The sequence below is a fragment of the Erythrolamprus reginae genome, chromosome 6 (genome assembly GCF_031021105.1).
Source record: "Erythrolamprus reginae isolate rEryReg1 chromosome 6, rEryReg1.hap1, whole genome shotgun sequence".
Classification (NCBI taxonomy): Eukaryota; Metazoa; Chordata; class Lepidosauria; order Squamata; family Dipsadidae; genus Erythrolamprus; species Erythrolamprus reginae.
In genome coordinates this window covers 97767376-97779712 of record NC_091955.1, presented here as the reverse complement: position 1 = coordinate 97779712, position 12337 = coordinate 97767376, and the positions used below count along the sequence as shown (strand labels likewise).

The window sequence follows — 12337 nt, the reverse complement described above, 5'->3', positions numbered from 1 at the left end:
CCATACCACCCACCCACCTGCCCTGCTGCAGAAGGACCCAAGTCTGATCTCCTTTGCTATGAGCTTTCTTTGTGGCCTCCTCACCTGGTAACACCCTCCAGAATGAAGCTGACACATCCTGTTGCTCTTCCTCCTTCTCCAGCTGCAGTTTTGGGAAGGAAGGACCCAAGAAAGCTCTCCCAGCGACTGTCTAGGGGATCCAAGGGAGCTACTGAGAAGGGGAGAGAGAGAGAAAAGGAAGGGAGGAATTTGCAAGATCTCCCTGATATCCTCTTCTGACTTGAGGAGGTCTCTGCTTCTTTCTCCGAGCCTCTTTCTGGGATCAGATGCTGCCAATCTTGTCAGTTTAACCTAGCTGAAGGAAAGAGATGATTTGTACAGCATCTGAATGTCCCTGGAGGTCTATGTGCACCACAAGCAGAGAAACGGAGGAGTTGGACTCTAGGGATTCCTCCCTGCGAAGGTTGGAGTGAAGGGAAAAGAGTGGGAGCTAAAACTCAGGACAACCATCCACAGCCAGAAGGAGGGACTCTCAGGGGAAACTCCAGGAGAGCAGAATTACAAACAAATCAATGAAGCCAGAAGGGCTGTTCCTGCACAGAAGGGACATTGATGAGTGTCCATCCCAACTTCTCCACTGACCTTGACTTACCTGCCATGGGACACAGCAGGCCACAGTCCCTTCCTAAAGTGGGGGAAGTGGAGAATAGAATAGAATGGAATAGAATAGAATGGAATGGAATGGAACCCAATAGAATGAAATATAATGGAACTGAACACAGGGATGGGATGGGAGAGAAAATATAGAATAGAATAGGGTAGGGTAGAGTAGAGTAGAGTAGAGTAGAGTAGAGTAGAATAGAATAGAATAGAACAGAATAGAACAGAACAGAACAGAATAGAATTCTTTATTGGCCAAGTGTGATTGGACACACAAGGAATTTGTCTTTGGTGCAGACATAGGTCAAACTGTGCCACTCTATGTGATGGCTTCTTTGAAGGACCCCATTTTTACCCTGAAGTTCTTAGTCCAGTGAACACCAAGACCCCCACAGAGAAACATCTGATTGATCCACTGCAAGAGGAGACAGGTCTTCTCCACTTCTGCCACCTTAGGAAGGGAATGAGAACTGCTGTGTCCTATGTCAAGTAAGTCGAGGTCAGTGGAGAAGTTTTATTTATTTATTTATTATTAGAGTTGCAAGGGACCTTGCAGGTCATCAATTCCAACCCCCTACCTCAAGCAGGAGACCCTAAACCACCCCAGCCAGATGGCAGTCCAATTTTTTTTTGAATGTGTTGAGTGATGAGGCATTCACAACTTCTGCTGGCAAACCCTTCCACTGGTTGATTGCTCTCACTGTAAAAAAGTTCTTCCTTATTTCCAGGTTGAATCTCTCCTTAGTCAGTTTCCATCCGTTGCTCATTTTATTATTATTATTATTATTTTATTATTATTTTATTTTTATTTATTTATTTATTGGATTTGTATGCCGCCCCTCTCCATGGACTGGTGCCCTGGAAAACAATGTGACCCCCTCCTCTCTGTGGCAACCCCTCAAATATCTGTATACTGCTACCATGTCCCCTTTGGCCCCCCTTTGTGCTGGACCAGGGATAGGCACAGTTGGCTCTTCTATGACATGTGGACTTCAACCCCCAAAATCCCTGAGCTAGCATGATTGGCTCAGGAATTCTGGAATTTGAAGTCCACAAGTCATAGAAGAGCCAACCTTGCATGCCTCTGTTCTAGACTATCCATGCCCAGTTCCAGCAACCTCTCTCTGTATGTCTTGGTCTCCAGTCCCTTTATCATTCTGGTTGCTTTTTTCTGTACTTTCTCTAGAGGTTCAATGTTCTTTTTGTAGTGGGGTGACCAAAATTGAATGCAGGACTCCAGGTGTGGTCTGACTAGGGATTTATAGAGTGGATGAATTATAAAGCTGGGACGGACACCCATCAATGTCCCTTCTCTGCAGGAACAGTCCTTCCGGCTTCGTTGATTTGTTCTCCTGGAGTTTCCCCTGAGAGTCCCTCCTTCTGGGCATGGAGGTTCTCCTGAGTTTGAGCTCCCATCCTTTTCCCTTCACTCCAACCTTTGCAGGAATAAATCCCTAGGGTCCAGCTCCTTTGTTTCTATGCTTCTGGTGCATGTAGATCTCCAGGGACATTCAGATGCTGAACAAATCATCTCTCTCCTTCATCTAAGTGAGGCTGACAGGATTTGGGGCATTTGATACCATAAAGAGGCTTGGAAGAAGAAGCAGAGACCTCCACAAGTCAGAAGAGGATATCGGGGAGAGCTTGCAAATTCCTCCCTTGCTTTTCTCTCCCATTGCCCTTCTTGGTGGCACCCTTGGATCCCACAGACGGTCACTGAGAGAGCTTTCTTGGGTCTTTCCTTCCCAAAACTGCAGCAGGAGAAGGAGGAAGAGCAAAAGGATGTGTCAGCTTCATTCTGGAGGCTGCTACAAGGTGAGGAGGCCACAAAGAAAGCTCATAGTGAAGGACCTCGGACATGGGTCCTTCTGCAGTAGGGAATGTGGATGGGTTTGATGTGGGAGGGGATATTTAGCATGCACCCATGTTGAATCTGTCTCTTTCTTGCTCTGTAAGGTTCATAAATTGCATCTCATTCAGATTAAATCTCCTTCTTTTCTGGTGACCGAGAGAGGGGGGAAATATCTAAAAGAAAGTATTGGAAGTGAGGAGACAGCCAAGGGCCTGGATCTTCTCCCTTGGGAGCTCCCAATCCTAAACATGAGAACGGCAAAAATTGAGTTCATGGTGCCAATTCAAATATTTTTGGGATGGGACTCTTGCGTCATCTACTGAGTACCAAAATCTTCACACCTCTTCATCTACCCCTTACAAAGTTGCACAAATAAACCCACTCCAGTGAAAAGCCCTTTCTACATGGGTCTGAGAAAGAAGTTGCACGTGAAGGAAGGAGATTTGCAAAGAGCCTAGCAGTGGTGGGGAAGCAACTGAGCTTTTGGGCGTGAGGAGAGGAAGAGAAATCCCAGAGGAGGTTTTGCTGGCCATGAGAAAAAGCTCAGACTGGTCCTGGATTCCTCCAGAGGACCAACATAAGATGGTCATTGATCAAAGCAAGAAAAGAAACCAGCACCTCACTAGTCTGTCAAAAGGAGTGTTGGATTGTTGGAGTTTGAAGTGAGGTTGCAGAGAGAGATTGAATAAAGTCCAGGAGGATCATCTCTTAATGGTTTCTACTTCACACCACCCATTTATCAAGAAAGGGGAGACTAGTTTCACTTGGGATGTCAGTTCACACATATGTGTGTCAAAATGCTTTTGGGGAGAGTTAACTGAATGGACACGGCTGTCATCAATGTCCCCCCTCACTGAAAGGTACCATAAACCTCCCCAAAAGCATCTCTTCCCCTCCCAAAGGTTAATCATGCATAATAAAATTCGATCACTCCAGGGCGTCTTGGATAAGTCCAGTGTTTGACTCTTGCTTATGAAGCTTCTTCTCAATGCTGTGATTTTACAACTTCTCCCAAGAACTATGGTGAGGAAAATAAATACTTAGAGGGAGGGGGGTGTAAATAGAAACATAGAAAGAGTGTGTGTAACTTGGGTCGACCTTGAAGTCCTCATTTCTGAAAAAACTTTCCATTCTCATTAAGCTTTCTCAAACCTTCTATGGAAATATAAGTAGTATTTTTATTTGTTATCAAGACAATACATTATTTTTCTTGGTATTGGTAATAGCAGAAGAGTAGAAAATGAACTTGAGTTTTGATTATTGTCAATATCTAAATTCACACCACCTATTATTTATGCCTCTGTTTGGCTGTGTCACTTTCTCCTCCCTTAATGGATTGAATAAAAATAAATGACTCCTTTTGTCGGTACCAATTACTCCTATTAAAGTCTGCAGAGAATTCTTCCAGTCCACACAGTTAAATAAGTACTGCAGAGAGCCTGGAATAGAGTAGAGTAGAGTAGAGTAGAGTAGAGTAGGGTAGGGTAGGGTAGGTTAGGGCGGGGCAGGGCAGGGCAGGACAGGACAGGAAAGGAGAGGACATAATTTTTTATTGGCCAAGTATCCTTTACTCCTTTCTATCTCCCTGAGGAAGACCAAGTGGCTGCATGTTCTCTCTGTGCAATGCTGGGCTAATTTTCATCTTACCTTTTGGTTATTGTCCTGATTCATGAACCAGCCCAGTGGTGAGACTGTGGCCACATCAGGGACTGTGGACACCAAGGAATAGTTTTGTAAAGTGACTTAGGTTGTTATGTGTACAAAGACTTATGAGTGATCAGAGGCAACTTGTATGCTCTGTAATTACAAAAAGTTATAATTCTTGACATATTTATGCCTTGAAAAACTCTCCCAAATGCTGGGACCGTGGAAGTCTGTAGAGATCTTCTTCATCATCCAGGTTGTGGTTGTCCCAAAGGTGCTTTTTCTGGAGGCAACTGGACTTTCCTGTTTGTTTGTTTTTGAAGATGTTTCGCTTCTCATCAAAGCAGCTTCTTCAGTTCTGGCTGGATGGTGGGGAACTGAAAGGTTTCTATTCCTTGCAGGCAGCTGGAAATGTTCCTCCTTTTAGAGGGTTGTTGGAGAATTTGCATCCTTTAGAGAGTCATTCAATGCAAGGAACAAAGATCCTTCCATTCTTCACCATCACGTCAGAGCGGAAGAAGCTTCTTGGGTGAGAAGTGAAACATCCTCAAAAGAAAGAACAAGGCAGTCCAACTGCCTCCTGAAAAAAGCACCTTTGGGTCTCTCCATGTGGCATAGCTGTTAGGATTCCCTCATAACGGATCAAATGCACCCATTACGCTTCAACCTCTGGGTCAAAACGGGTTTGGAGAAGAGTTAATTGGAGGGACCCAGCTGTAACAGACTGCTGGAGTCAAACCTATAAACCTTCCCAGAAGCATCTCCCCTACCAGGTCATTGTTTTATTCATGCCAACCATTGTTTAATTATTCCAGTCCAGTGATTCATTCACACTTGTGAAGCATCTTCTTCGTGCTGTGGCTTGAGACCAGCGGCGACTCCTAAATTCTGCAACGTGTTACAACGTTGTCCACCACAGCTGGACTTCATGGAAGGTGTCAATCAGACCCTGCAGGTGAGTGAGTTCTTGTTCCTGGGTTTCTTTGGCATGCCCAGAGGTCAACCTTTCTTCTTTCTGCTGTTTCTGACCATCTACCTCATCACTTTGGTGGCCAACTCAATGATACTCATCTTGATCCAGATGGATTCACGACTCCACAGTCCCATGTACTATTTCCTCAGCCACCTGTCCTGCTTGGACATTTGCTACTCCTCAGTCACAGTCCCAAAGATCTTGGTGAACCTCTTGCGTCTGCAGCCCACCATCTCCTACAATGAGTGCATGGCCCAGATGTTCTTCCTCATTACATGTACTGGATCTGAATGCACATTGCTGGCTGTGATGGCCTATGACCGCTATGCAGCCATCTGTGAACCTTTGCACTATTCTCAACTCATGAGTAGGGAGGTGCGAGTCCCAATGGCAACAGCTTCATGGATCTTGGGTCTTGTCAACTCCACGCTTCACACTGCCTTGACCACCAATTTGATCTTCTGTAGAGCCACTGGGGTCCATCACATCTTCTGTGATGTCCCACCACTCTTGAAAATAGCTTGCAGTGATACTTATGGCAATGAGACGGCTCTTCACATAGCTACCATCTTTGTAGGGCTCTGTCCTTTCCTCCTTGTCATCATTTCCTACATCTACATCCTATCTACGATTTTGAAAATCCGTTCTAACACTGGAAGGAGAAAGACCTTCCCTACTTGTGGTGCCCACTTGGTTACCGTCATTGTTTACTTTGGGATGGGCATCTTGAACTACAACCGTCCCAGTGCGGGCTACTCCTTGGGGGTGGACACCCTGGTCTCCACTCTATATTGTATTGTCACCCCCATGCTGAACCCCCTAATCTACAGCCTTCGAAACAAGGAGGTCAAAGGAGCCCTACAAAAACTTCTGAGCATTCAAGAGAAGGAAGATGCATCTCTTGGAAAGCACTGAAGAAAAATTGGATCTCCTTCCTGCCCTGTCTACATTTCATTGTCTATAGACCAACAACAGTTTTACTTAAGCGAAGGGCTATGTACATGTAATTCAATAAGTCTCTTTGGCTCAATGAAATTTGGGGTTCTACATTGCCCCATCCCTGCAATGGCTCCAGTTTGGCTTAACAGAATAACAGAGTTGGAAGGGACCTTGGAGGTCTTCTAGATCAAGCAGGGGACTCTAGACTATTTCAGACAAATGACTGTCCAATGTCTTCTATGAAATTTCCAGGGGTGGAGCATTTGCAACCTCTGGAGGCAAGTCGTTCCATTGTTTGTAGAAAGTTCATCACTGGTAGATAATCAGGTAGAGACTAGACTTCCATCTGTCAGTAATGGTGTAAGGAAGTGATGGCGAACCTTTTTTCCCTTGGGTGCCAAAAATGCATGCGGCATGCAAGCTATCGGGCATGCGGAGTGCCCACACCAATAATTCAATGCCCAGGGAGGGCGAAAACAGCTTTCCCCACCCTGGAGACCTCTGGAGGCTGAAAACAGCCAGTTTCCCAACTTCTAGTGGGCCCAGTAGGCTCATGTTTTGTCCTCCCCAGGCTCCAAAGGCTTCCCTGGATCCTGAGGAGCGTGAAAATGCCCTCCCCCATCCCCCTGGAGGCTCTCTGGAAGACAAAAATGCCCTCCCAGAGCCTCTGTGTGAACCAAAAATCAACTGCTGGCACACACGTGCATGTTGGAGCTGAGCTAGGCAACGGCTCACGTGCCAGCAGCTATGGCTCCGCGTGCCACCTGTGGCACCCGTGCCATAGGTTTGCCATCTCTTGTGTAGGGTCTCCTGATTTAGGGAAGTTGGACTAAATGACTTACAAGTTCCCTTCTAACTCTGTTATTCTGTTAATTCTCACTGTCCTCCTTAGTTCTAGCTTGCTTCTCTCCTTGTTTAGTTTCCACCCATTGCTTCTTGTTTCATCCTCAGGTGCTTTAGGGCAGTGTTTCCCAACCTTGGCAACTTGAAGATATCTGTACTTCAACTCCCAGAATTCCCCAGCCAGCATTCGCTATGGAGACAGGGCATTCGCTGGCTGGGAAATTCTGGGAGTTGAAGTCCAAATATCTTCAAGTTGCCAAGGTTGGGAAACACTGCTTTAGAGAATAGTTTGACTCCTTCTTCTTTGTGGCAGCCCCTGAGATATTGGAAAAGTGGTATCCTGTCTCCCCTGGTCCTTCTTTTCATTAAACTAGCCCTGCCCAGTTCCTGCAACCCTTCTTCAGATACTTTAGCCTCCAGCCCACTTTTGGGGACTGCAGCATTAACTGCCATCTGACTTTCTATGCAGTTCTGTTCATCAAAAATCACCGAGAGCCTCAGTGGTGCAGTGGTGGATTTTCCTTTCAAAAAAGGATCATTGAGCCAACCCAGGGGCAGGCAACGTTGGCTCTTCTATGACTTGTGGACTTCAACTCCCAGAATTCCTGAGCCAATCATACCTGCTCAGGAATTCTGGGAGTTGAAGTCCACAAGTCATAGAAGAGCCAACTTTGACTACCCCTGAGCTAACCAATAAGATCAGCCAATGCCATTGTAGTTTGCAGCTATAAATTTGCAGATCACATATTATCTTGACATTGACGTGTAACGGGAAAATTAAACACCTTTGGATTTAAATAAATTTAATGTTGCTTATGGTTTAATAGGACATGTTTTCTCTCTTTGCCACAAGTGCAAGCTGGATAAGAGGTCAGGTGGTCTGCTTCACAGCAGGTGCATTGATCAGGATTTGTGGGGAGGGGGGCTGAGCTCCCACAGTGGGGCCCAGTCCCGGTTGGAGAAAGAGAGGCAGGCACGAGGGGTTAAGCAGAGCTTTCCATAGTATCACACCCAACACTTAGAGATGCCAGGGGCTTATTTGGGGGCGCCTGTCCAAAAGCAGAAGAGCAGCCCCTCTGGGGAGACTTGTGTTGCGTTGTGTTGTGCTCCTTGTCCATCTCAGATTCTGAAGAGGATGAGCCAGGCCCCTCTGGGTACCCTGGGCCAGGGGGGTTGCCAGCTGATGCAGAGAGCGAGAGTGAGGGAGAAAGTGACCTGAGTGAGCCTGAGGAACCACTAGAGGGGGCTGATATGACAATGGGGGAGTGGTCCCAGTAGGAGGATGAGGAAGACATGAGAGTGGAAAGTCAGTGGATAGACCCTCGCTATAGAAGATAGCTCTGAAGGTGAGAGGAGTTGCATAGCAAAAGGTATTAGTTTACAGACTTAGCCTCTTAGGTGTATGGAGGCAGTATAAAGGCAAGGGATTTGGGGAAATTGGGTGTGGAGTTTCAACATCATTCAGTGGAAGAGATGTGAGACTGGAGGGTGTGACTGAACAAGGCTTTAAAACCATGATTTCTGCCTCATTAAGAGACAGTCTCTGCTGGATCATTTTTGCCCAGGACTCGGGTGAGCAAATTCAAATGCTTAAATGATAAACGGACTTTGTTATCTAGGAATGCTGAATTAGGCCGAGATTGGCACCTTTCCCGGACATGGTTTACGTTTAGCTCCAAAGAGAAATGACTCCTTTTTCCTAGCCGTTTAAAATCTGCTTTTCATTATGTGTCCTTATACCAATAAAGAGTTTGATTTATTCATAAAATAAAGGATTTTTGCGTCGGTGGGGTCGCACCGAGAGCCATGCACTGAACAGCTCTGATGGTCATAAATGAAAGGACCCTCACTTTTTCGGTGCTGTTCCAAACTTGCTGAACGAAAGGTTATAAATGAAGGACAACCTGTACGAATGTCACTAGTCTCCATCCTTCTAAGCCCATGGAGCTTTCATACCTGTTTTCTCTCGGTCGTTGAGCAATTTAGCCAAGAGGGAATTAGGAGTCCCAGAGAAGATTGGGCATGGGGAGATTTTGGGGGATCCGTTGACGGAGATTGAACGAATCAGTTGCAGTCTGAATAGGTTCAGAGATCACCGTGTGACCAGAATAGCAGGACGGCAGATCCTGGCGACGTACAATTGCTGCAGGAAGGAGAAGCATTGGATTGTTCCATGCAAGAGAAAGTAGGTTTTTTCCTCCACTTCCCCCACCTCGGGGCAGAGTTGTGGTCTGTTGTGTCACACCGCAAAATAAGGATACTGGAGAAGCGAGGGATGGGTGCCCGCCGTTGGGCAGATCTTCACGGAAGGAGCTTCACATAGTTAGCAGGGAATAGGCCAACTCTACCATGGCAAGATCCACGCCACCAGCCTTCATCGACCCGTTCGATGGATGTGATGGTATCTCCAGGGTCGAAGGAAATCTCATCGTCCCCCTCTGGAAAAAAAAATGGGGAGGGTCTTAACTAGGAGGCAATACTTGTTCAGACCAAGAGCAAGCATTTTCCTGAGGGAACAATTAACCGGTGGAATGGCTTGCCACCAGAGGTTATGAGTGCTCCATTGCTGGAATTTTCATGAAGAAACTGGACAACTATTTGTCTGAAATGGTATAGGTTGTTAAGTATTAAGGAATGTGCTGAGTGACCCTTGAGTTACCAAGGATGCACAGAGGAAAGGTGGAGGTGGCAGATATACAACTGGATACAAGTAGTAATTCAGACAGTCAGATACATTAACATAGAAACATAGAAACATAGAAGTCTGACGGCAGAAAAAGACCCCATGGTCCATCTAGTCTGCCCTTATACTATTTTCTGTATTTTATCTTAGGATGGATATATGTTTATCCCAGGCATGTTTAAATTCAGTTACTGTGGATTTATCTACCACGTCTGCTGGAAGTTTGTTCCAAGGATCTACTACTCTTTCAGTAAAATAATATTTTCTCATGTTGCTTTTGATCTTTCCCCCAACTAACCTCAGATTGTGTCCCCTTGTTCTTGTGTTCACTTTCCTATTAAAAACACTTCCCTCCTGGACCTTATTTAACCCTTTAATATATTTAAATGTTTCGATCATGTCCCCCCTTTTCCTTCTGTCCTCCAGACTATACAGATTGAGTTCATTAAGTCTTTCCTGATACGTTTTATACTTAAGACCTTCCACCATTCTTGTAGCCCGTCTTTGGACCCGTTCAATTTTGTCAATATCTTTTTGTAGGTGAGGTCTCCAGAACTGAACACAGTATTCCAAATGTGGTCTCACCAGCATATCTATATAGCGGGATCATAATCTCCCTCTTCCTGCTTGTTATACCTCTAGCTATGCAGCCAAGCATCCTACTTGCTTTCCCTACTGCCTGACTGCACTGTTCACCCATTTTTGAGACTGTCAGAAATCACTACCCCTAAATCCCTTCTCTTCTGAAGTTTTTGCTAACACAGAACTGCCAATACAATAGTCAGATTGAGGATTCCTTTTCCCAAGTGCATTATTTTACATTTTGGAAACATTAAACTGCAGTTTCCATTGCTTTGACCATTTATCTAGTAAAGCTAAATCATTTACCATATTGCCGACGCCTCCAGGAATATCAACCCTATTGCACACTTTAGAGTCATCGGCAAATAGGCAAACCTTCCCTACCAGACCTTCCCCTATGTCACTCACAAACATATTAAAAAGAATAGGACCCAGAACAGACCCTTGTGGCACACCGCTTGTAACCTGACTCTGCCAGAATACTTGCCATTCACAACAACCCTCTGGTGTCTATGCTTCAGCCAGCTGCAAATCCATTGAACTATCCAGGGATTAAGTCCAATCTTCACTAATTTATCTATCAGCTCTTTATGTGGAACCGTATCAAAGGCTTTGCTGAAGTCCAGGTAGGCAATATCCACGGCACCACCTTCATCCAACACCTTTGTGACATAGTCAAAGAAATCAATGAGATTAGTCTGACATGATTTGCCTTCAGTAAAGCCATGCTGAATTTGGGTCCAATAAGTTATTGTTTTTTAGGTGCTGATTTATCCTCTTTTTCAGTAGAGTCCTCCATCATTTTAACGACAACTGATGTCAAGCTAACTGGCCTGTAGTTACCAGCTTCTTCTCTACTGCCCTTCTTGTGGATAGGCACAACACTTGCCATTCTCCAATCCTCAGGAACATCTCCTGTTAACAAGGATTGGTTAAACAAATCAGTCAGGGGGGTAGCAATGACAGATCTGAGTTTCTTTAAGAACTCTGGGGTGGATGCCATCTGGACCCATTGCCTTATTTATCTTTAATCGTTCAAGTTCTTCTAAGACATCGGCTTCTAAGATCACTGGAGCTGAATCCGTACAGTTGGAAGCAATGCTATATCCCTCTATAGTATTATTTTGTAAGGTGTCCTTTTGAGAAAACTGAACAGAAGTAGCTATTGAAATGGTCAGCGATCTCCTTATTCCTATTAATGCATGTATTTTTCCCGGTACTAAGCTTCGTGATGCCGCAGTTTTTCTTCTTCTTATCACTAATATATCTGAAGAAGGTTTTATCCCCCTTCTTTAGAGATTTGGCAATTTCTTCCTCTTTTGAGGCTTTAGCAGCATATATTATCTGTTTCGCCTCCTTCTGTCTCATTTTATATACCTCCCTATCAGCTATACTTCCAGACTCTTTATACCTCCTATAGGCAGCCTTTTTTTCATTCACTATAGTCCCTTACATCATTGCTAAACCATAGCGGTTTCTTCTTCCTTTTACCTTTAGTTATTTGTCTTACATACAGTCCAGTGGCTTTAAGATGGCCTTTTTAAATACAGTCCACTGGGTGTATAAATATTATTTACTTTGGCAAATAGCTTAGTCATAGAACAATCTTAGTCATACACAAATACATCAGTCAATATTCCAATACATAAACAATATTATAATCCTCTACCAATACACAAACAATACTATAAGCCTTACTTACAAAATACATTAAACCATCATTTGGAAAACACAGTTCTACAACATAATCTCACAGACAATCCAGAAATAGCAGAGAGTAATCAGACAGAGGGGGAGGGGAGTGGGAAAGAGGAGAGGAGAGGCAGAGAGCGAGGGGAGAGAAAGGGAGGGAGAGCAGGAGAAAGAGGGAGACAGAGGGAAATGGGGAGAGAGAGAGAGGGAGAGAGGGGGGAGAGGGCGGGAGAAAGAGGGAGATGGAGGGAGATGGGGGAGAGAGAGAGAGGGAGAGCGAGGGAGAGAGAGGGGAAGAGAGCGGGAGAGCGCGGGGAGAAAGAGGGAGACGGAGAGAGATGGGGAGAGAGAGGGGGGGAGAGAGATGCTTCTAGCTCCCTCTTATGGCTAACTGCAAAACTAGCTCCCAAAGCTATAGCATTATAATTCATTTAAACATACATTGATAGTTTGTTTATATATTGCCAAA

General features: G+C 45.0%; 1 protein-coding gene and 1 pseudogene across 1 annotated transcript; one reads left to right on the top strand and one right to left on the bottom strand.

The window, feature by feature from the left end:
• Positions 1-3674: 3674 nt before the first annotated feature.
• On the top strand, positions 3675-6044 carry LOC139169164 (olfactory receptor 5T17-like). The gene has a single exon (XM_070754991.1). It carries the CDS (start codon positions 5085-5087, stop codon positions 6042-6044), a length of 960 nt encoding a protein of 319 aa, XP_070611092.1. The 5' UTR covers positions 3675-5084.
• A 1653-nt stretch (positions 6045-7697) lies between these two features.
• The window catches only part of LOC139168831 (src substrate cortactin-like), a 21203-nt pseudogene continuing 16563 nt past the window's right edge, over positions 7698-12337 (bottom strand).